Source organism: Bombina bombina, chromosome 3 (assembly GCF_027579735.1).
Source record: "Bombina bombina isolate aBomBom1 chromosome 3, aBomBom1.pri, whole genome shotgun sequence".
Taxonomy (NCBI): Eukaryota; Metazoa; Chordata; class Amphibia; order Anura; family Bombinatoridae; genus Bombina; species Bombina bombina.
Genome location: NC_069501.1, coordinates 272,274,675 through 272,300,834, shown reverse-complemented (window position 1 = coordinate 272,300,834; position 26,160 = coordinate 272,274,675). Strand labels below are relative to the sequence as shown.

Sequence of the window (26,160 nt, the reverse complement as noted above, 5' to 3'; positions counted from 1 at the left end):
ATGTAGTCGTATTGAAGTGCAGCTAGCTAATTATGTCAAAAACACATATAGAGCTTACTTGGATAACCCCATTAAAAGTAAATGGGATATCAATGTGAAGGTAAAAACAAAGCGAGACATTCATTTAGAACAAAAAAGTACACAAGGAGCATTTAGATTGAAAGCTCTATATGGTGGATTTGTTGGCAGATCGGACAAATATCTTGCCAGAATTACCAAGCCCAGCTCAAGAAATGTTATTCCGGCCATTAAAGTAGGTTCAAAGAGAGTTACCAATCAGTTAGATATCGAAAAAGCTTTCCAGGAATTCTTTGAGGACCTCTATACAGCAGAACCTTACAATTTGAACCACCAAAAATAATTCTTGTCTGCAGAAATAATCTCGGCTATTAATTCCCCTATTACAGGCGAGGATATCGTTTATGCCATTAAAAAGGCTAAATTAAATAAAGCTCCTGGATCGTATGCCCTTCCATTGGAATTTTACCGTATTTTACAAATGCAGATCACCCCAACATTAAATAAATTATATAATTATTATTTTTGCGAAAGTTTAGAATGTTCACCCTATTTTGCGGGGGCAAATATTTTATTAATTCTAAAGAAGGACAAAGACCCCGAATGTCCTAGTTCCTATAGACCTATTTCGGTTCTTAATACCGACTATAAACTATTAGCGCAATTTTAGCTGAACGATTAAAACTACAAATTGGGGATATAATACATGAAAATCAATCGGGGGTTCATGCCAGGGCATAACCCCGCCAGGAATATATGGAAACTTTTTCTATTGATGGAATATAGTTGGAATAAGCGTAAGGATCTTAGATCCCCTGTAATATCTGACAAAGCCATTCTAACGGTCGATGCCGAGAAGGCTTTTGACCGGATAAGTTGGGATCACATGTTTTTCTCGTTGGCACAATTTGGTCTGGTAGGGAATTTTTATAATTGCATTTGTGCTATTTATAGCAGGCCTTCTTCTGCCATTATAATTAATGGCATGATTTCCCCGCGATTTATATTGCAAAGAGAAACCCGACAAGGATGCCCATTATCACCGATGCTATTTAACATTTGCTTAGAACATTTAGCTATGCTGCTCCGTCAGGAGTTAGATGGTATTTCAGTGGCAGAGGAGAAATTGGTATTACTCTTATATGCAGATGACTTACTATTATTTCTATCTAACTTCCAAGTCACATTGCCGAAGTTACAGAACATAATCAAACAATATGGAGTACTTTCGGGGTATAAGATTAACATACACAAATCTGAATTGATGTGGTTATTTAATAGCTCAACAGCTAGAATTTATCATCCCTTCTCTGTAGTCACCCAAATCACTTACTTAGGGCTTAGAATATCTATAGATCCGAATGAATGGTACAGCCTGAATTATACTCATTGTCTGGAAACGTGTAAGAAAAAATTAGTAGATTGGATTACGTTACCTATTTCATTGACAACACGTGCTGTCCTAATTAAGACCATTCTTTTCCCTAAGATATTTTATATTTTCCAAAATATTCCGCTTCCCATCAATAAGGCAGATGTCTATAAGTATGATAAAGCCTGCTCTAGATTTCTTTGGAAGGGTACTAGAACCCGGATTGCGATACATCAACTTATGAATGCAAAAATGTCTGCCGGTCTAGCGCTCCCGAATTTACTAAGCTATAATCTAGTAGCTTTGGCAAGATATGCCATAGACTGGATTACAGAGAAAGAGCAGATTACATCTACTATAACGGAATCTAAATTGATATTTTTATTTAGTTTAAAGGCTATTTTACACTGCCCATTAACAGCCTTACCTTCAAATATCTTTGCTGTTAACATTATTAAAAACGTTATAACGGCGTGGCAGAAGTTATGCACAGAGGTAGGTACCTCCCTATACATTTCACAGTTTCTCCCTATTTGCGGTAACCCTGATTTTGGCCCGGGACTTTCAAATATAATTTTCAAATCATGGGCCTCAAAAGGATTATGCTGGATTCACCAGTTACAGGGGACAGATGGGTCACCTGGTAACTTATGCAGAATTGGCCAATAGATTTAGTCTCTCTTCGCAGGAATTATACGCGTATCTTCAAGTAAGACATTATATATATATGAGCTGATACATAAACATGGACCAGATTGGACTTTAGGTGAACTACAAAATAGAATAGTTATGTTGCTGGTAGTTATACAATTGCGCCATTATATTTACTTTTAAATAAAAAAACATCACGCTTACAGGTGGATGGTATTGTGGCAAAATGGTCAAATAAACTTTCTGATATCAATGATCAGTCTATAATTGATAGTTTTAAAATAACTGCACAAGCTTGGGTTCCAATATCCTGGCGGGAATCCCAGATAAAGATATGTCATATGAGCTATCTTACACCAGCTATCTTGTCAAATTGGTATAAAACAGTTCTGCCCTGTCCTAGATGTAGATCAACCTCAGCAGATTTAATGCATTGTTTTTGGGAATGTCCTAAAATTGCCCAGTTTTGGCAAAAAATTATATACTGGATGAATAATGTATTATATTTAAATTTCTATCCTAAACCAAGTGAATTTTTTTTTCTAGTGAAGTCTCATGAAACGGCGAAAAATCTTAAGCTTATAAATACCATTATTCTAATTGCTAGGAATCTTATTCTTAAAAGATGGAAAGCCAGGGCACCTCCCAAGGTCCCCCACTTAAAAAAAGCCCTGACTTTACAATTTATGGTGGAACAAATTAATCTATTATATCCTCAGGAAGAGCATCTACCTCAGTTTCTCAAGAAATGGGAAACTTATTTTTTCATTACCGATTACGTCACAAAAAAGTTTGATGAAACCCTTGATTAATTCAATTTTCGTACAGATGAATATATATATATACAGGGAGTGCAGAATTATTAGGCAAGTTGTATTTTTGAGGATTAATTTTATTATTGAACAACAACCATGTTCTCAATGAACCCAAAAAACGCATTAATATCAAAGCTGAATAGTTTTGGAAGTAGTTTTTAGTTTGTTTTTAGTTATAGCTATTTTAGGGGGATAACTGTGTGTGCAGGTGAAATTACTGTGCATAATTATTAGGCAACTTAACAAAAAACAAATATATACCCATTTCAATTATTTATTTTTACCAGTGAAACCAATATAACATCTCAACATTCACAAATATACATTTCTGACATTCAAAAACAAAACATAAACAAATCAGTGACAAATATAGCCACCTTTCTTTGCAAGGACACTCAAAAGCCTGCCATCCATGGATTCTGTCAGTGTTTTGATCTGTTCACCATCAACATTGCGTGCAGCAGCAACCACAGCCTCCCAGACACTGTTCAGAGAGGTGTACTGTTTTCCCTCCTTGTAAATCTCACATTTGATGATGGACTACAGGTTCTCAATGGGGGTCAGATCAGGTGAACAAGGAGGCCATGTCACTAGATTTTCTTCTTTTATACCCTTTCTTGCCAGCCACGCTGTGGAGTACTTGGACGCGTGTGATGGAGCATTGTCCTGCATGAAAATAATGTTTTTCTTGAAGGAAGCAGACTTCTTCCTGTACCACTGCTTGAAGAAGGTGTCTTCCAGAAACTGGCAGTAGGACTGGGAGTTGAGCTTGACTCCATCCTCAACCCGAAAAGGCCCCACAAGCTCATCTTTGATGATACCATATACATATATATACATATACATACATACTGGGCATTTTCCTCAGGGCTGGTTAGAAGGTAATGTCGAGGAACATTGACATATGGGGGGGTAGGGGGTGAGGGAGTGGCTGAAGTTTATGTTATTTTTTCCCTTTTTTTGTTTTGTTTTGTCTTGTCTTGGTCTGTTTTGTATTGGGGTGTTTTGTTTTGTTTCTTTTTGTGTATTTATTTTACTCTAAATAAAATTGGACTAGGTGGATATAACATATATAGAAGATATAGTTATTGCAGTTTTAACTTGGTAGCATAAATGGTCCGAATAATGGAGATGGCATCAACACTACCTAGTATATGTCTGCCAGATTAGGTGTCAATGTCAGTCATATTTAACTTTACAGACCTATTATTGTCTTTTATTGAATCTTAGAAGGGTCACTTATATTGCGTCAATAATGATTGACTTAGGTCTTAAATGTGGGTGTATCACAAATTGGCGAAGGGTATTTTTTAGCTAGATATTGTTTATGTATTTTTTAAATGTTTAAGAATTCTGTTTGCAATGTTTAATTTTCAATAGGTTAAACTTTTTCAATGGTATTTTTTGTGGCGCTTTACAGATATAACTTGGAAAATGAGAGAATGATGTTAATTAACAATATTTGGTTATTTCACTCTTTTTGTTTTTCTTTTTTCTGTATGTGGTATGTACTTAAAGTTCACAGTGTATGGGTTTAAGATGGTTTAAACCCATTTTAATTAGGGTTTAAGTTTAACTTTGTTTTCCTTTTATTGAAAATATCAATTGTAATAAATTTGGGTTCTTACCTAACAATTTGTATTGATATTGATCACTTAATGTATCGCTGACTGAGAATTGAATTTCATGTTGTTTTTCTATGTTGTGCGGTCAGACATATTTTTTTTTTCTGTCTCTGTATTTTTGTCTCTTCAATAAAAACAATAAAAAAAAAAAAAACTGAAGAGGAAGTGGGTGGGATTAAAGCTCTGTGAGGGTTCTTGACCTCCTCACGATAGGCTGGAAGATACTCTGCATGCTATGAAGCAATGGATTCTCATAAGCTAAGAAGGAAACAATATAGTTATCAGTAGAGTGAATAGCATGTTCTCTAAGGTTCAAATTGGCCATGGAAAGCAAAACATTTGAATCATGTATATGTAAGTACATTATTTTAGGGGCAAAAATATTAAGTAAAAACTGCTAAAAAAAATAAATAAAAGAAGGTGTGTTAAAACTTAGAGTCTTCAAAATTTGATACTGCTGTATACCTGCTCAGTGGCTGAAAAGGTCATGCATACAGCTGTACTGGTGGTAGGCTGTGAAAAGTCTCCACAAACAAAACAAGATTTATTCAGAACAGTAACCAAGGGGGAAAAATAATTATTAAAAATACCAATCCAAAAAAAGACAACACAAAAAACATGCCTTTAATTGCCCTTGAAGCTGAAAGAGTAATTTGGGTGTCTTTCGCTGATTAAAGTGCAATAGATTCTACAATTAAACTCAAAGACAAAAGGCAGCTTACAACAGACATGAAAAGGCTTCCTGTATGTCTCCTAAATTATTATTATAATTGTTTTAATGTACAAATCTATTCTAAAACTGTCTCACAATAAATCTGAAACTACTGGGTTTTTGTTAAAGTATTACAAACTAGATTAAAGACACAGGACCCATAAAGCAAATACAAAAGAGGATCATAGATATCTAGCAAAAATTCTTATCAAAATAAGACACATTCCAGGAATGCTTTGCATTTTCCCGCCCAAGGCCTCATTGGGGTGAAAAACTGGAAGCTATTCAGAGCATCTCAAGTGCAACTGCAATCAGAGATTTCTTGAGCAATGCGTCTCTGAAGCAAACGGCTGTTTTGATATGACTTAAAGGGCCATTATACACTCATTTTTTCTTTGCATAAATGTTTTGTAGATGATCTATTTATAAAGCCCATAAAGTTTTTTTTTTTTTTTTTTTTAAATGTTTTATGTGAATACCGTCAGCTACCTTCTCCAGCTTGCTCCTGTTTGTGTAAAGGGTCTTTTCATATGCAAATGAAGGGGAGGGGGGAGTGTCTTATTTCCCACTTGCAGTGGGCTTTCCAACTGCCTTTTCAACAGAGATAAAAACTGAAAGCCTCTAAGTAAGTTTTTAAACCATTTTATACTGGATTTTTATATCAGTATCTGTGCATCTTATTCTTTACAGTAGTGTCTATTACATGCAGTTATATGAAAATGAGTGTATACTGTCCCTTTAATAGTGTACATTGCTTGCTTTTCAAACTATCATTCCTCTTATTAAAGGGCTAATAAAGTGAAAAAATGACATGCTCTAATTCATTAGAGCATTTCATTTTATCACTAGAGGACCTGTGATACAATGTGTTTAACCACAATCTATGTGTTAAAGTTAAAGTACTGGTTGTGAGACACAGATAACTGCTGGTAATGAGTGGAAACTAGTCACATGACCAAGCTGTGTAACTATCGTGCTGATTTAGTCAACAACAGTTCTGACTCTGAACCAGCAGTTCTCTGCAATTCCCGAGTGGTAATTTAAACGTGTTTAACCCCTTTGTGGGGTTTAAACACATTAGCATTGCAGGGTTGCTAGTGATAAAATTACATAGCCTAATGAATTGGAGCATGTATATTTTGTTACACTTTTATAGCCCATTAGATTAGAAATGTAATAGAATATAGCTAGGCAGCTCTTTCTAGTGTGAAACATACATAAATATACAGATATTCTAAACGAAAGCAGAAAAAAATAAAAGAATGCTCTATTTTCTAAATGTAGTTATCGGGCAGACTGCTGGACTTTTCTGCAGAAAATATCAGCGACGAGCAGCTGTTTCCACACCCCTCACACCATAATTACTAGAACATGCATAGAATATGGATAATCACTGCTAAAAACTTAGCTTCAGCTAATCATTTCTGTAGAAAACCGCTGATTACAATAACTGCAGCCTCACAAACATATTATAGCTGTTACACATAACAACCCTAATAAAATATTCTGTCCAGGCACAGGGAGAAGCTTGTAAATGATATAGGAATAATTGTAGCACACTGATGTTTATGTTCCACTAAACAGCACCAATATGCTGTGAAAGAGACAAAGATTAGGTTCTTGGTCTGTCTAGAAAGTTCATTTTGAGTGGCTAAAATAATGTAATATATATAAAATTACATTTTCATGAATGTGCAGAGCATTGGAATGCAATTTATTATTAACTCCTATTTTTCTCTTCTACGCTCATCACTGAAGAAAACTGCGCTCTCGATATCCAAAGTCCTGAAGTTAGCGCGCCGGGGAAACTTTTACTTTGCTAACCTGCACGTGCTAAATAGTGCGCCACTTGTAATCTAGCACATTGTTTTAAAATATTGCAGCATTTTTCTACAGGACAAAATCCACTAACAATAGCACTATTGATAACTTGATATATATCTAGTTATAGTTGTGATCAAGAAATAAGAAAACAAACAAAAACTATTTAATCACTGCCTGTGTGAATCTGTATTAAAAAGGGACAGTAAAAGCCTTGTAAATTACAAGACATTTCTGCTACGTTGCTATAGAACAACATATCAGCTTATTCTAAGAACACTAAAATCAAAATTAAACTTTCATGTTTCGGATAGAGCCTGCAATTTTAAAACTTTCCAATTTACTTCCATTGTCAAAAGTGTATTTATAAGGAGCGCCTTACACCCTGTTAGCTGTTTAATAGAATAATCTCACAAATATTCTGAAACGGAGGATAAAGGGAAAATATAAACAGCGCTTCACCTATATATAGATATAGGATAGCTAGGGATGTTTATCAATGGGTCAATAAATTAAATGAAATAAATGTAAATACATATGAGTAAATTATCTTAATATTTAATTATCAAATCAATACATACATATGCACACTGTATATTAGTATATATAAAAACAATCAAGATAAAAATCAGAATAAAAAACATTCATAGATGAATCATTCGTAGGGAGAAAATTATAAATAACTTTCTAGGTAGACACACAGAGGAGAGGACGTCTCCACCTCCTCAAACAATAAAAAATCTTCAAAGAGCAATGTGCTATACTTGAGAATAGTAGCGTTCCACCTTTATTTAATTGCAAGTCACTTCTTTGCAGTATACTTTACAATGTTGCAAAAAACCTTCAAAGAGCAGTGTGCTATGCTTGAGATTAATGGCACTCCACCTTTACTAAGTTGCAAGTCTCTTTTTAGTTGCAGTGTACTTTACAATGTTGCAATGTGTATTGCTCGCTCCTTGGTGTTTTGGGCCACCTTTTATCTTAATATAGCTTAGCATTCAAGGAGGTCAAATTTGTTTATCTAAAAATTTCTGCATTCATATGCGTAAGAATAGTTCATGTGCTTGAAATGAAAGTTAGTAGTTGTTTTAAACAGTTTCTGGTGGCAAGCAAGTAGAAGGGTAGCTCCAAGAAGCACTTTAATCATGGTTCCGTGTACAAAATAGTTGCATTTGGAATATACACTCTCAGTACTGTAAAGTTCAGTGCAGGATAGGTAATTACAGGCAGGTATACTTTACCGGTCACCCTTTGTTTGCGATCTCCAGCGTGGATATTGTGGCGTCCTTTTGGCCCTGTATCGACCTGTCGGATAACGCTCTCACCTCTGACCTTGATATAGTGATGTCATCAATTTTCATCCGCAACGGGTATTGCCACTATGGTCTCTCCAGGTGTCCACTTCGCTGTAGGTGTGCCGGTAGCCTGCTTGTATGCTTCTTTCTTTAGATGCCAATAGTGATCATCCGGATTCTGTGTCTCAGAACTCTGCGCAGAGTATCAGATAAATTGTAGCCTGCTCGGCTGGTAGCTAATCCGGGTTCTTTCTTTTAGTAGCTCCTTCGAGGATACGTCTACGCGTTTCACCGTAGTGTAGGCTTTATCAAGACTGATCTTTCGAGGAGCTGTTTGTCAGGTTTAAATACCCCGCCTTTCATTTTCATAGGTTAGCGGTTTTCTTCGTTGCATGAGTGTGTATAGGGAGTCGTGATTATTCACAGTGTATCTTATTTTGTTTTTTTGCTACATATCGTCATTCCTTCTTCTCTTTTTTCAGGTGGAGTGCATATTTAAGTTGTACTTAAGCATACAGATATTTAACAAATTTGTAGATGGAGCGTGATGTTAATAGGTGGAAATACAGTCAAATTGTAAATTCATTTGTGTGGGTTGGATACTCATATATTTCATAGTTGATCTCATTTACTAGAATATTATAAATATTAGAAATAGTAAACATCAAATTAAGAAAAATTAGTAAAAATCAAATTCAGAGAAATTAAAAATTGGAATCAGTATATGGTATAAATTATAACAGAGTGGATGACTATATAATAAGATCACGTTTTCTTGATCAGCTATATATTATTTTCGATTTCACGATTATATTGGGGATCTAGTATATTTCCACTATTTGCTTATATTAAACTAGACGAGGACAACTATATATATATATATATATATATATATATATATATATATATATATATATATATATATATATATATATATATATATATATATATATATATATATATATATACACACACACACACACATCAAGCTTATATACAGCTTGACAGGAGTATCTGTATATATACATAATCATTTCTCATACTCTTATAGTTATTTTAAAGATTTTCATTCTACCATAAACAGATATACATCTAATTTGGAATCAAAAGTGTTATGGTTTACTAGTTATATTGTTATTTTTATTTTCAATATTTACATTTCAATATTTTCAGATAAACACAGATATACACCCAATATGGTATATATTCATTTTGCATAATTCTATTGATCACCTAGATATCTTTATTCTACCATAAAAGGATTTATATCCAATTTGGAATTTAATCCTTTTGGATATAGAGTGTCCATATTGTAAATATATTCAGCTTCTTTCTTTAGTATGACTTTTTCAAAATTCCCTCCTCGCCAAGGTTTCTTCACTTTCTTTATGCCCCAATATAGTAGACCTTTGATGCTGTTATTGTGTACTGTCCTAAAGTGTTCGTAGAGGTGTGTATCTAGATGGCCCTTCTCTATGTTCCATATATGTTCTCGAATCCTTGTGCGGAGGCATCTAGTTGTCTCGCCTAAATATTGCAATTTGCAACTACATTGAAGTACATATATAATATTATGGTCACTGCATCTGATGGTCTCATTGATTTTTGCTATATAATCATTGTTTGTTGCTTTTACTTCTTTGGTCTTGTTACTATACTTGCATGCTTTGCAACTATAGCATGGAAAAAATCCTACTATTCGTTTCCCTTTTAGATCTCTGTCACCCTTTTTATTTCCTTGTGTGAACTCACTGGGAGCTAGTACACTTTTCATATTTTTCGCCTTCCTATATATGAAGTTTGGGTTTGATGTTAGTTTCTCTCCTAAGATGGGATCATCCTGTAATAAATGCCAGTGTTTTCTTACAATTTTTTCTATGGATTTGTGGTCACTATTATAATTCGTAATGAATGGGACTTTGAATTTCTATCCCCCATCTTTCTTCCTTGCTACACTGCTAATTGATTGTGTGTTTGGCTCATACTATTCCCTCCCAGATTGTATTGCTAATTTTACCGTTTCTTGATTGTAACCCCTTTCTAAAAACCTTTCTTCTAGAATTTTTATTTGTGTGTCATAATCAGTTACTCTTGAGCAATTTCTACTGATTCTTAGACACTGACTTTTGGGAATATTCGTTATCCACCTAGAGAGGTGGCAGCTTTCAGAATGGATATACCCATTTGCATCCACTTTCTTGAAGTGGTTTTTTGTATATATAGTTTTATTCTCAATGAAAATGTCTAAATCTAGAAACGTTACAGTCTTATCATTTGTTTCATATGTAAATTTCAATCCATCATTATTCGAATTCATGTCATTAAACATTTTTACTAGACCTTGTTCGTCTCCCCGCCATACTATCAATACATCATCTATATAGCGCTTGAAGAGCACGAGACTCGCACCCAGATCATGTGCCTCTAGGAATCTTTGTTCCCAGAGTCCCATGAAAAGATTTGCGTAACTGGGTGCGAATCTCGTGCCCATCGCTGTGCCCCTTGTTTGTGTGAATATTTTATTATTGAAAACAAATATGTTGTTGTTTAATATGAATTCTATCCCTTTTAATATAAAACTTTTTTGATTTTCGGGCATGGTGTTATCAGTATCCAAAAAATATCTTACTGCTTCGAGGCCTTTATTATGTACGATGCTCGTATATAGAGCTGTGACGTCACAGGTTGCTAACCTATAGTTGTCACACCATTCGAGACTGTTTAGAAGGGTTAGTGCATCACTTGTATCTTTAAGATAAGTAGGTAGTGTTTTTACATATTTTTGTAACAGGATGTCAATGTACTGGGACAGGTTCGCTGTCAGCGAACCTATCCCAGATATGATAGGCCTGCCAGGGGGAGCTGTTAGATGCTTGTGAATCTTTGGCAAAAAGTAAAAGGATTGCCATTTTTGGGTGTTCTTGATTTATAAAATTGAATTCTTTAGTTGTTAGTATATTTCCATTTTTTGCCTCAGTTAATAATGATTTTAGCTTCCCTGCTGTCTTATTCAAGGGATTAAGTTTTAATTCCTGGTATGTGGTTTTATCATTAAGTATCCTATTTGCTTCCTCCAAATAGTACTCAGTATCCATTACCACAATTCCCCCGCCCTTGTCGGCGGGTTTTATTGTTATATTTTTATTATTTTTTAGATTATCCAGTGTTTGTTTCTCATCTTTATTTAGATTATATTTTGTTTTTACTTGATTATGTTTAAACTTAGCTAAGTCTTTCTGTAACATCTTTTCAAAGATTTCAATATGACTTCCTTTTTCATGAGTTGGATAAAATGAAGATTTGGGTTTCAAGGTGGTGTGTATAACACTCGGCGTACAGTTGATTCTTGTATCTACTACGTTTCTTTCTACTGGATTTTTAAAAAAATACCGTTTTAGAGTTAGTCTACAGATAAATTGATTTATGTGGATGTGAGTTTCGAATTTATTTAATCTCTGTGTGGGTGCAAAAGTTAAACCTTTTTTAAGGACCTTCTTTTCTGGACAGTTCAATTTTGCTAATATTAAAAATTCCCTTATCTATCTCCATCTTTTTTGTTCTTGTTCGTATTCCTCCCCTGGTTCCTCTATGTTTCTTTTTCTCTCTAATCGGGGGGTTTTGGACACTAGGCCTAACCCTAAAAAATCAGCTGATGATATACACAATTTTTTATATTCACACGTTGAGGCACAAACTCCTACTGAGCATGTGCAAGAGTTGACAGTATTTACATATACCCTTACTGCTCATTTGAAAGTGCTTTGGCATTGTCTTTTTATCAAAGGACGTGAAACCCAGTTTTTTATTTCATGCTTCAGATAGGGAATACTATTTTAACCAACTTTACTATTTACTTCTATTATTTAATTTGCTCAGTTCTCTTGCCATCCTTTGTTGAAGAAGCAATATACTACTGGGAGCTAGCTGAAAATCTAGGGTAAGCAAATAACATACATAAGCAAATATATGCAGCCACCAATCAGCAGCTCCTGAGCCTACCTACCTTTCAAAGGATAACAAGAGAACAAAATTAATTAGATAATAGAAATAAATTGGAAAGTTGTTTAAAATTGCATGCTCTGTGTGACGCGTGAAATAAATAAATTGGGTTTTAAGTCCCATTAACCTTTAAGCATCTGTAAATTACGCAATTCTACTTACTACGCATATGTTTAGTCTTATTTAAAGAGACAGTAAAGGCAAAAACAGAATTTATGCTTACCTGATAAATTACTTTCTCTTGCGGTGTATCCAGTCCACGGATTCATCCTTTACTTGTGGGATATCCTCATTCCCTACAGGAAGTGGCAAAGAGAGCACACAGCAGAGCTGTCCATATAGCTCCACCTCTAGCTCCACCCCCCAGTCATTCAACCAAAGGTTAGGAAGAAAAAAGGAGAATCCATAGGGTGCAGTGGTGACTGTAGTTTAAACAAGAAATTTTAACCTGACTTAAATGCCAGGGTGGGCCGTGGACTGGATACACCGCAAGAGAAAGTAATTTATCAGGTAAGCATAAATTCTGTTTTCTCTTGCAAGGTGTATCCAGTCCACGGATTCATCCTTTACTTGTGGGATACCAATACCAAAGCTTTAGGACACGGATGAAGGGAGGGAACAAGACAGGTACCTTAAACGGAAGGCACCACTGCTTGCAAAATCTGTCTCCCAAAAATAGCCTCCGAAGAAGCAAAAGTATCGAATTTGTAAAATTTGGCAAAAGTATGCAGTGAAGACCAAGTCGCTGCCTTACAAATCTGTTCAACAGAAGCCTCATTTTTGAAAGCCCATCTGGTAGAATGAGCAGTAATTCTTTCAGGAGGCTGCTGGCCAGCAGTCTCATAGGCCAAACGGATGATGATTTTCAGTCAAAGGGAAAGAGAGGTAGCAGTCGCTTTCTGACCTCTCCTCTTACCAGAATAGATAAACAAGGAAGATGTTTGTCTGAAATCCTTAGTTGCTTGTAAATAGAACTTTAAAGCACGAACTACATCAAGATTGTGTAAAAGATGTTCCTTCTTCGAAGATGGATTAGGACACAGAGAAAGAACAACAATTTCCTGGTTAATATTCTTGTTATAAACAACTTTAGGAAGAAAACCAGGCTTGGTACGCAAAACTACCTTATCTGCGTGGAACACAAGGTAAGGTGAATCACACTGTAAGGCAGATAATTCTGAAACTCTTCGAGCAGAAGAGCTAGCTACAAAAAACAAAACTTTCCAAGATAACAACTTAATGTCTATGGAATGTAAAGGTTCAAACGGAACCCCTTGAAGAACTGAAAGAACTAGATTCAAACTCCATGGTGAAGCCACAGGTTTATAGACAGGCTTGATTCTGACTAAAGCCTGAGCAAACGCTTAAACGTCTGGTACCTCTGCCAGACGCTTGTGTAACAGGATAGACAAAGCAGATATTTGTCCTTTTAAGGAACTAGCCGACAATCCTTTCTCCAATCCTTCTTGGAGAAAGGACAATATCCTGGGAATCCTAACCTTACTCCATGAGTAACCCTTGGATTCGCACCAACAAAGATATTTCTGCCATATCTTATGGTAGATTTTCCTGGTGACAGGCTTTCTAGCCTGAATCAGAGTATCTATAACTGACTCAGAGAACCCACGCTTTGATAGAACTAAGCGTTCAATCTCCAAGCAGTCAGACGTAGAGAAACTAGATTTGGATGCTTGAACGGACCCTGTATTAGAAGATCCTGCCTCATTGGCAGTGTCCATGGTGGGACAGATGAAATGTCCACTAGGTCTGCATACCAAGTCCTGCGTGGCCACGCAGGCGCTATTAGAATCACCGAAGCCTTTTCCTGCTCGATTCTGGCGACCAGACACGGTGGAAAAACATAAGCCAGATTGAAGGACCAAGGCGCTGCTAGAGCATCTATCAATTCTAACACCACATACACTTTACCCTCCCGTAGAGAGACCCTAGTGCTTAGAGTCGGCAAAGAGTATGACTGGGGGGTGGAGCTAGAGGGGGAGCTATATGGACAGCTCTGCTGTGTGCTCTCTTTGCCACTTCCTGTAGGGAATGAGGATATCCCACAAGTAAAGGATGAATCCATGGACTGGATACACCTTGCAAGAGAAATTAAATGTAATGGGATAGTAAACAACTTGTAATTAGAAGAGATTTCTGTTGCGTTGCTATAGAACATATTGGCCAAGTCTAAATGTTTTTAAAACAAACATCTTTTTTTACTGCAGTTTTTAAAAGCCAAACCACCAACAATTTGCCTTATTTGGAGAAGTCGATCTGGGCTTGAGTCTCTAGACAATAAGGCTCAACGCTGTCATAATATTTTAAGTGGATTGTTTTGCAGTGATCAGTTAAAGGGCAGTTTACTCAAACATTTTCTCCCCTTTAAAGTGAAGGTAAAGTATGGATGTTTTTTAAGCATAATTATATTACTTATAGCCTAAATAGTGTGATCGCTAACTTTTTTTCCAGCATTTCAATATGTATTTTTTAATTGCAAACGATTTATATTTACTAACTGTGCCGGTGTTTACTCCTCCCACGATCCATTTCCTGGTTTTTGACACTCTTACGTATAGAGCGGTCCCACCCGCTCTATACGTATCTCAAAAGAGCGTTCTCGTGTAACTAACAAATTGCGCATGCGCACATTGCTACGACGATTACCTATGCGCATGTGTTACTCAAATTGTTTGTAATGAAGAGTAAATAGCAGCGCTAAACGGGAGCGAGCTTCTCAAATAAGGGAAGAATTAATTGCAACGCATGCGCAAATCGTCAAGTAGAGGAATGACGTCAAATGATGGCCGCCTAACGGCCAGGTTTTCAATTGGCCTTTTCAAGAACGTGACCGGCAAGTAAAAAAAAAAAAAAAAAAAAAAGCGGGTTGTTTTGAAAGCGCAGAAAATTAAATGCAAAAACAGAGATAAGTGAGTTTATATGCTAAATTAAAAAAAAATGATGAATGAAAGTAGCATTAATTTTGGGATTATTTTAACATGTACTCATACAATAAAGCTAACTTTACCTTCACTTTAATGTGTTCCCAATGATCCACTTTAACTGTGGAGTGTATTAAATTGTTTACAGCTATTTCCATTATATTAGCATTTGAAATAGTTGATTTAGCCTGTGATATCCCCACCTATCCTGAAAGTTGTTGTAAACACAGTCAGCAGAAGAAATTACACTCCCAGTGGGGTATATAAGAGATAAGGTAATACAATGTTAATTTTCCATTGTTCTATCCAAGTATTGGTGATTTTTTTATGGACAGATATAAGATAAAGAAGCAGGAATATGTACACAATGTGATGAAGAAATGAGATCTGATTATTCCTACAAGCTCAACCCATTTTATTAGGTTGTGGCTTCAAAACACAAAATTAGCTAATTCATATACACAAACCTTAAAACGCAAAACTAATACATTTTATACTCTGCAGCTGGTAAAAAAAAAGTAATTGGAAAAACTATTTTATAGTATACTGTCCCTTTAAAGGGTCAGTGTACATACGTGTTATCAGAATGGAATTTATAGAATAATAATGAAATAACACAAAAGCCACTTAAAGCATTATGTAACATGAAAGTTTTTTTATTTTACTTCTAACTTTACAGCTCTGGTGCATCCGCCGTGAAATCCTGCCACACCCTCAGAAAAGGGCTGAGCAAAGGCCCCATAGTAGCAACTCCAGGGGATATTATAGGTCTCTCCTTATATTATATTATATATTAAACTAAACCCCTTAGATCTAAATTGTGTCACGCATTGCACCCTCTCTAATCTTGCAGTCCTCCAGTGTTGTCTCAGAATAAGCTACCCGTGCACTGCGCATGCGCTATGTGATGTCACCCAACTCCAAATCATCATGACAAATATATGTGGAATGCAGCGACATCAAAGAGTGCATGCGGAGTAATAGGATGGCTTATTCTGACGAAGGAGAAATTCCTAAAGTTATGCCCCTGTGGCTGCTTACTCGCATGTGCAGTCACAAAGGTAGCTAAGTCTGACAGATTTTTTTATTCTTATAGTGCATGTGCAGTGCACGGGTAGCTTATTCTGACAGAACACCGGTTGTAGACTTTCTCCCCACCTGGCCTGTTGTAAGTATAATTTCCAGGCAACGCTCCTGAGCTGAATGTCACCTGCCTATGGCAACCGCTTGAAATGCAGATACCTGCTGCCTGTGCCCAGACATCTCCAGCACCATAATCATGAAGTATGCCAGCAGCAGCACTCTGCACTGCCGCATCTATGAAAGAAGTCTGCTGCTGGGCAAGGAAAGCTTACTGATGAGGTGATGCAGAGTGCTGCTGCGGGCATACTCCTCAGGTATTTTCATAATCGATTAATCGGCCGATTATTTTTTCGATTAATCGGATAAAAAGAGAATCAATAATAGTTTTCTATGTTTTAAACAAAATCCACATAATGAGTGTTACAAATATAAACTTCAGACGAAAACTTTACATTATCACAACTGTTTATTCAATTTTTAAGCAGCAGAGCACAGTTTTATAATTAAACAAAACAAAACCACAAACTGTTTGAAAAGAGGTAGAACTAGAAAGAGTTAGACTATCAGTGTTAATAACATTCGGTTATTCACTCTTTCAGAAACTTTGCATTGAAATGCAAACATCTCAACATGTCCACATGCTTCTGGCTAAGGCTGGTTCTCTGTTTGCAGCTATATATTTCCTGCAGGAGAGAAAAGGCTGTTGAGGTGTATAAGTAGGGTTTTGCCAATTTCACCAAAGTGGGATATTTATATTTGTTAGCTCTTCACCAATGCTAAAGTGTTTTCTACCTTGGCAAGGGACCTCTCAATAAAGTAACCCTTGACTTCATTCTAACATAAAAATATCTTGAATATCTATATGCAATGGTAAATAACCAGCTATAAGGTTAGGAGAAATATCTAGTCCGCTCTAAAAATAACAGATATATACTTATAAAGGTTGAATCTGGTACATAACACAATTTATTAAAAATATAAAAAAAACAAGATCAAAAGCGCTAAGGACTGTATATCAATAACAGGACAAAGCTTTACACATTTATTTATACAGTACATATAATCAGCAATAGCAAGCAATACGCTAATAATTGTGCACATCAATTTAAATAACTCCCATCAATCTAGGGCAACGTGTAATCAACAAGCTTGGCACAATATCATGAAAAGCATAGTTCCAAATCACCAGATTTAATATAAACAATCCAAATGATGACTATTATATCTGGGTTGCACATAGGCCAGGGGTAGTTGTAAACTTATACTGTCCTGAAAAAGTGAAAAGTAGACGTCCTTTAGGCTAAGGACATAACCATAAAACACAATACCATAAGCAGGAGTTCATTGGAGTGAAGCAGCTGGTGTTGTGCACAGACCAACTAATTGCAAACCAACTAATCGATTATGAGATTCGTTGACAACTATTTTCATAATCGATTATTAGCGATTATGCCGATTAGTTCTTGCAGCTCTAGTGGAGTTATACATGACCAAGCACTAATTGGCTAAAATTCAAGTTTCTAAAAAGCACTGAGATAAGGGGCAGTCTGCAGAGGCTTAGACACAAGGTAATCACAGAAGTAAAAAGAATATTAAAGGGACATTATAGTTATTTTCAAGAACAGCATGGTTCCACTGTACATAACAATCATACATTTTTTTTTATCAGTATACACCAATTAAATGTTATTTATTCTTTTGGAGATATTTACTAAAAAAATATTTTTTTAATTCCACTGCCCAGAAAAAGAACAGATTGAACCTCCAATTAATCAGAGTCGGACGACCTACATGTATGAGAGAGTGTGTGCACTTCAGTGATTATGCAGCTCCTCTCCCTATCTTGTGAGAACATGTCACTCCAACTCTGATCCCGCCCCTCTGCGCACCTGCATGATTGATTGCACAGGTAATGGTTGATATAGCAACCTGTGAAGCTTCATACTTCAGAGAGGCAAATTAATAAGATGAGCGTTTGGACAGAAGCATTAGTTAGAATTTACAAATTGCCTTTGATTTGAGGGAGCATAAAATATATATATTACACATTGTACATAATAAAATCTTTTAATTCTAAAATTCTTGTGTTAGAAAATAAAGTTTCAACGAGATACAAACATTACAAAGTACGCAGTGATTCCCTTGACTGACACGCTAGCAGGGCTGGTATAAACGTCACTTAGGGATACCAGTTCCTCTGCTAGCGTGTCAAACAGTGTTCCTTATGAGAGTGCGTGCACGCTGATTGGACAAATATAGAAGGGAAAAAAACGCCTAATTTATGGGGCGTTTAGGAATACCTCTGCATTGGACTATTTTAAAATAAAACGTTTTATAGAATATTTGTATTGTCGTTGATGTGGAAATCTAGTATTCAGTGCATTCCAGTGCGTACACGTGTTGGCACATGTGCAGCAGCTCTCCTTTAGATAGCTATCATGAAACTTAGGTTCCAAAATGGTGGCACCCATAATTAGAGGGATGAGCATGTAATGTATCTAATGTTTAATGTCACTTTAATTCACCACCTCTGATGTGGTGGACAGGTTAGAAAGCAGAAAAGGGCTGCAAAAGCACCTTCATAAATAAGTCCCAAAATATAGTTATATAACCTGCACACAGGTATTAGATTCATTTTATATTAAACACAGGTATTAAATTACTGCTTGACATTAAAGTGACATTCAACACTAAATATTTACTTACTTAGTAGGATTTAGTGGTTAATGTACTTTTATTCTTCCTGTAGCCGTATAACGTATACAGTTTTCTTTCAAAATACAGTTTGCAGCCTCCGGGCCGATTGGAAATGGCTCCATGCCGTGGCATGCTCGTGCACAGTAGTTTGAGCATGCCCAGTGTCTTGAAATTGCCATGGTGTCCTTTTAAACACCGGAACCAAAGATCCGGCTCCGGTTTTTAAAAGGCCATTTTGGCAGTTTCAAGACACTGGGCATGCGCAAACTTCCGTACACTAGCATGAAACGTCTTGCTCGACATGGAGAGAATTGCTTGCTATAAAGCCATGGGTAATGATTACGTAACAAAGAGGGGTTTGGCGGACATTTCCAATCGGCCGGAAGCTGCAAACAGTGATTTTAAAAAGGAAACTGTATACATTATCCGGCTACAGGAAGAATAAAAGGACATTAACCACTAAATACAAATAAGTAAATATTTAGTGTCACATGTCCCTTTAAATTTGTTTCTTTGATTTTTTTTAAATAGTAAGCCTAAATTTTCAGAATTTACCTGTGACACAGAGTCCAACATGTTCTTAGCCGTCACAGTCACTGACCGCAAGGATCGCCGTGTCTTTGGTGCCATGGTGCTCCAGGCTGGAGAGGTGTTGCAGTTGATGTCAATGTGCTTAAGGGGCAGCCTTTTCCTTAGTGACATGCGCAGTGTGTTCAGTGAGCTTGATGAAGGGATCTTCCGGAATTTATCAGGCTGAGGGCTATCATCAATATTCTCCAGAATACTGTGCCTTCTCCAGCCAGCATTTTGCAAAACTGAAGTCATCTTTCAGAACACAAGTAAACTTCTGCAAAAGTAATAACACAACTTATTTGTAGCTTATCTACACCAATTGGCACGAGTATATGTACAGATGGATAGAGGTCATAAGTAGACAATGGCAGCCTTGCTTTGCTTAGATTCAAGTTTTGCCTGTTTGACCAAGCCATATTTAGTCAACTAACCTGCATTTTAAAGGCCACTTTTAGTGTTTGTATTTAAAGGGACATGAAACCCCAATTATTTTCTTCATGATTTAGAAATAACATACAATGTTAAACAACTTTCCAGTTTCTATTATCAAATTTGCTTCATTCCCTTGGTATCCTTTGCTGAAGGAGCAATGCAATACTGGTTTCTAACTGAACACTTTGGTAAGTCAATGACAATTAAGATTATATATATATATATATATATATATATTTTACACACATACACAAAATATATACATACATACACATAGCCACCAATCAGCAGCTAGTATCTAGATAAACTTTTCAGCAAAGGATAACAAGAGTAGAAAACAAATTAAATAAAAGAAGTAAATTGCAAAGTTGTTTAAAATTGTATGTGTCTAAATCATTGTCTAATTATGACTTTACCATCCTGTTAATCGTATTTATTTTTAAATTAAACACCTGCAAGCCGCCATCAGTCCCAGTTTAACCCAGCACACTTATCCAACAACCCTATCAGTGAAGCAGTCTGGTGCTGAATTGTAGTGTTAAAAGAAACAAACACTTAAAGGGACATGAAACCCATTTTTTTATTTTGTGATTCAGATACAGCATGCAATTTCAAATTGTCTTCATTATCTTTGTTGAAGGAAAAGTAATGCTATACTGGGAGCTAGCTGAACGCATTGGGTGAGCAGCCACCTACATTATCCCAGTAACGCATTGCTGCTCCTGAGCCTACCTAACTGTGCTTTGAACAAATGATATCAAGAGAATAAAGCAAATGTGAAAACAGGTGCACTATCTGAATCATGAAGTGTAATAAATAGCAATAATTAATGTATTTATAATACACAGATGTACAAAACAGAATTGAAAATAAACTTCCTGCTTTTGATAAACATAGCACAAGTAGTCTGTACACTAGAATTATACATTAGTTTACATATTGTATCAGTAAATTAATTAAAAACACATAAAAAGCTGCTTTGTTTGATAGATTTCACCATATCAAACACAATGGTTTTGCATACAAACAATAGAAGACCCAGACAGTGGCAAGTGATTTTTCTTTATTGTCACTTTCAATGGACCACACTTGAGATATTTGCATATCTATACAGCATTAAGAATTGTATCACATGGGATTTGCACTAAACTTTGCATAAAATAAAAATTAAAAATATGTATTTTGTCTCCTGCAAGTACTAAAATACTGCCTGTAACGCAAACCCTTCTATCAGTAGAAATAATTTATAACACAGCAAGTGTACAATGAAAAATAAACTGTGCTGATGCCTGCTGTAATTTGCTCCTGTTTTCTTATGCTATCTCAGTTTAGCTATGTTCACAGATGAAAATTATCTCAAGAACATTATACAGCCACCATAAATGTTTATAATCTGAGAGATGTGATCAGGAAACAGTGAAACAAGTAGAAATAAAATACCGGTAGATACAATTCAAATTTAAAAGGGACACTGAACCCAATTTTTTTTTTCTTTCGCGATTCAGATAGAGCATGCAATTTTAGGCAACTTTCTAATTTACTCCTATTATCAACTTTTCTTCGTTCTCTTGCTATCTTTATTTGAAAAAAGGGCATCTAAGCTTTTTTTTTTTATTCAGAACTCGGGACAGCTCTTTTTTATTGGTGTATGGATTTATCCACCAATCAGCAAGGACAACACAGGTTGTTCACCAAACATGGGTTGGCATCTAAACTTACATTCTTGCATTTCAAATAAAGATACCAAGATAATGAAGAAAATTTGATAATAGGAGTAAATTAGAAAGTTGCTTAAAATGTCATGCTCTATCCGAATCACAAAAGAAAAAATTTGGGTTCCGTGTCCCTTTAAGGGGATCAAAGAAAAGTCACACCATGAGTAAAAAGTATTTTAATCATTTTCAATTTTATCGGTGGTTATTATTTATTTTGTCGGACAATATACTGATTTTCATACAATATTGAGATTATCATATTCCCTACGTTATAGGCTGTTGGTCCACCTGGACGGATGGCAACTCTAGTGTTGGACCAAATATATATACGGCAAAGTAATCATCAAAATAAAAGTTTAAAAACGGTATTATCTGCTACATAAATGATCCCAATAAAATGTAACTACAGTGTTTATTTTACAGAAGGCGGAGGTGGTCCCTCGTATTATAAATAACGATTCATGACACTTACCCGTTCCAGAGGATCTCCTGTAACTTTCCTGATTCGAACAGAAAGGCTTTCTGTTCGAATCAGGCGCCACCACCCTGTGTTTGCGGAGTACTTTCCTCTAATTGGACGGCTTCTGGTGAGGTCACTCACAAGCGTGAACTCCCAGTGGATATTAACCCGTTCAAGATTACAGAAGCTTCAGCGGTCTCCTGGCCTTGTAGTGATTCAGTAGCGCTGCCCGGCAGTGTTAGGGTTGCACAAGAGGGCGCTGCCTCGTTTTGGGGCGCGGGAGATAGGCCTCAATATAAGAATTGAATTGTTGTTGTTACGGTGAAGTTCTGTGGTTCATCTGCATCCGTATTAGTGGGTTTAATATATGGGATGAGAAATATGTTCATAGTAAGTTACTAGGGATCGTTTAGCTAGACTGTATTGTTGTACGTAATAGATTGTACACCGCGTACTTTATTCTTTTGTGGAAGTAAAGCTAAAATGTTTATTACGTTATACATGGTGAGAACCTCTGCCCGAATTGGGATACAGTGCATGAAAAACGATTTTCCTACCATTATACTTCGTGTTTTTAAAAGGTTTATAAAAGTGCAAAAAAGAAAACGCTGTAATGTGTCACAGTATTTTATCAACATATTTTGCATATAACTGTTATGAAAGGAACACTAAACCCACATTTTTTCTTTCATTATTCAAATAGAGCATACAATTTTAAGCAATTTTCTAATTTACTCCTATTATCATTTTTTTTCTTTGTTCTCTTGCTATCTTTATTTGAAAAAGAAGGCATCTAAGCTAAGGAGCCAGACAATTTTTGGTTCAGACCCTGGACATCACTTGTCTGTTGGTGCTGTACAATCAGCAAGGACAACCCAGGTTGTGAACCAAAAATGGGCTGGCTTCTAAACGTACATTCTTGCTTTTCAAATAAAGATAACAAGAGAATGAAGAAAATTGATGATAGGAGTAAATTAGAAAGTTGCTTAAAATTGCATGCTCTTTCTGAATTACAAAAGAAAAAAATTGGGTTCAGTTTCCCTTTAACTATGTGTTTAACCCCCTTTTTGGGAGGTTAAACACATACGCCTAGATTTAGAGTTTTGCGGCCAAAGGGGTGCGTTAGCTACGCGTGCTTTTTTCTGGCCACACCTTTTAAATACCGCTGGTATTTAGAGTTCACAGAATGGCTGGGTTTTCAGTGTGTTAGGCTCCAAAAAGGGAGCGTAGAGCATAATTTAACGCCACTGCAACTCTCGATACCATTGATGCTTACGGACGCGGCCAGCTTCAAAAACCTGCTCGTGCACGATTCCCCCATAGAAAACAATGGGGCTGTTTGAGCTGAAAAAAAACCTAACACCTGCAAAAAAGCCGCGTTCAGCTCCTAACGCAGCCCCATTGTTTCCTATGGGGAAACACTTCCTACGTCTGCACCTAACACTCTAACATGTACCCCGAATCTAAACACCCCTAACCTTACACTTATTAACCCCTAATCTGCCGCCCCCGCTATCGCTGACCCCTGCATATTATTTTTAACCCCTAATCTGCCGCTCCGTACACCTCCGCCACCTACGTTATCCCTATGTACCCCTAATCTGCTGCCCTAACATCGCCGACCCCTATATTATATTTATTAACCCCTAATCTGCCGCCCCCAACGTCGCCTCCACCTAACTACACTTATTAACCCCTAATCTGCCGACCGGACCTGAGCGCTACTATAATAAATGTATTAACCCCTAATCCGCCTCACTCCCTCCTCAATAACCCTATAATAAATAGTATTAACCCCTAATCTGCCCTCCCTAACATTGCCGACACCTAACTTCAAGTATTAACCCCTAATCTGCCGACAGGAGCTCACCGCTACTCTAATAAATTTATTAACCCCTAAAGCTAAGTCTAACTTTAACCCTAACACCCCCCTAAATTAAATATAATTTAAATCTAACTAAATAAATTAACTCTTATTAAATAAATTATTCCTATTTAAAGCTAAATACTTACCTGTAAAATAAACCCTAATATAGCTACAATATAAATTATAATTATATTGTAGCTATTTTAGGATTAATATTTATTTTACAGGCAACTTTGTAATTATATTAACCAGGTACAATAGCTATTCAATAGTTAATAACTATTTAATAGTTACCTAGTTAAAATAATTACAAAATTACATGTAAAATAAATCCTAACCTAAGTTACAATTAAACCTAACACTACACTATCAATAAATTAATTAAATAAAATACCTACAATTATCTACAATTAAACCTAACACTACACTATCAATAAATAAATTAAATACAATTCCTACAATTAAATAAACTAACTAAAGTACAAAAAATAAAAAAGAACTAAGTTACAAAAAATAAAAAAATATTTACAAACATTAGAAATAAATTACAACAATTTAAAACTAATTACACCTACTCTAAGCCCCCTAATAAAATAACAAAGACCCCCAAAATAAAAAAATGCCCTACCCTATTCTAAATTACAAAAGTTCAAAGCTCTTTTACCTTACCAGCCCTTAAAAGGGCCCTTTGCGGGGCATGCCCCAAAGAATTCAGCTCTTTTGCCTGTAAAAAAAAAACATGCAATACCCCCCCCAAAATTACAACCCACCACCCACATACCCCTAATCTAACCCAAACCCCCCTTAAATAAACCTAACACTAAGCCCCTGAAGATCTTCCTACCTTGTCTTCACCTCGCCGGGTTCACCGATCGGTCCAGAAGAGGATCCAAAGTCTTGATCCAAGCCCAAGCGGGGGGCTGAAGAGTGACGTCCATCCTCGGGCTGAAGTCTGGATCCAAGCGGCGGCTGAAGAAATCCATCATCGGGATGAAGTCGGAAGTCCATCATCGGGATGAAGTCTTCTATCAAGCCGCATCTTCAATCTTCTTTCTTCCGGAGCGGAGCAGAACCATCTTCTTCCCAGCCGACGCGGATCCAACCTCTTCAAGCGACGCCTACTAGCCGAATGACAGTTCCTTTAAATGACGTCATCCAAGATGGCGTCCCTCGAATTCCGATTGGCTGATAGGATTCTATAGGCTCAGCCAATAGAATGCGAGCTCAATCTGATTGGCTGATTGGATCAGCCAATCGAATTGAACTTGATTCTGATTGGCTGATTCCATCAGCCAATCAGAATTTTCCTACCTTAATTCCGATTGGCTGATAGAATCCTATCAGCCAATCGGAATTCGAGGGACGCCATCTTGGATGACGTCATTTAAAGGAACCGTCATTCGGCTAGTAGGCGTCGCTTGAAGAGGTTGGATCCGCGTCGGCTGGGAAGAAGATGGCTCCGCTCCGGAAGAAAGAAGATTGAAGATGCGGCTTGATAGAAGACTTCATCCCGATGATGGACTTCCGACTTCATCCCGATGATGGACTTCCGACTTCATCCCAATGATGGATTTCTTCAGCCGCCGCTTGGATCCAGACTTCAGCCCGAGGATGGACGTCACTCTTCAGCCCCCCGCTTGGGCTTGGATCAAGACTTCGGACCCTCTTCTGGACCGATCGGTGAACCCGGCGAGGTGAAGACAAGGTAGGAAGATCTTCAGGGGCTTAGTGTTAGGTTTATTTAAGGGGGGTTTGGGTTAGATTAGGGGTATGTGGGTGGTGGGTTGTAATGTTGGGGGGGTATTGTATGGGTTTGTTTTACAGGCAAAAGAGCTGAATTCTTTGGGGCATGCCCCGCAAAGGGCCCTTTTAAGGGCTGGTAAGGTAAAAGAGCTTTGAACTTTTGTAATTTAGAATAGGGTAGGGCATTTTTTTATTTGGGGGGTCTTTGTTATTTTATTAGGGGCTTAGAGTAGGTGTAATTAGTTTAAAATTGTTGTAATTTATTTCTAATGTTTGTAAATATTTTTTTATTTTTTGTAACTTAGTTCTTTTTTATTTTTTGTACTTTAGTTAGTTTATTTAA

The 26,160-nt window shown here is 36.5% G+C and overlaps 1 protein-coding gene across 2 annotated transcripts in view; it reads right to left on the bottom strand.

Annotated features, from left to right (window-relative positions):
* PIMREG (PICALM interacting mitotic regulator) overlaps positions 1 to 22,295 on the bottom strand; it is a 96,369-nt gene extending 74,074 nt beyond the window's left edge. For both annotated transcript variants that reach the window (XM_053704604.1, XM_053704605.1), the window contains exons 1-2: positions 22,220 to 22,295; positions 19,583 to 19,874 (exon numbers count right to left, since the gene is read on the bottom strand). In XM_053704604.1, the coding sequence (XP_053560579.1) occupies positions 19,583 to 19,852 (270 nt within the window). In that variant the 5' untranslated portion in view covers positions 19,853 to 19,874; positions 22,220 to 22,295. The remainder of the gene's footprint in view (positions 1 to 19,582; positions 19,875 to 22,219) is intronic.
* Positions 22,296 to 26,160: the final 3,865 nt, after the last annotated feature.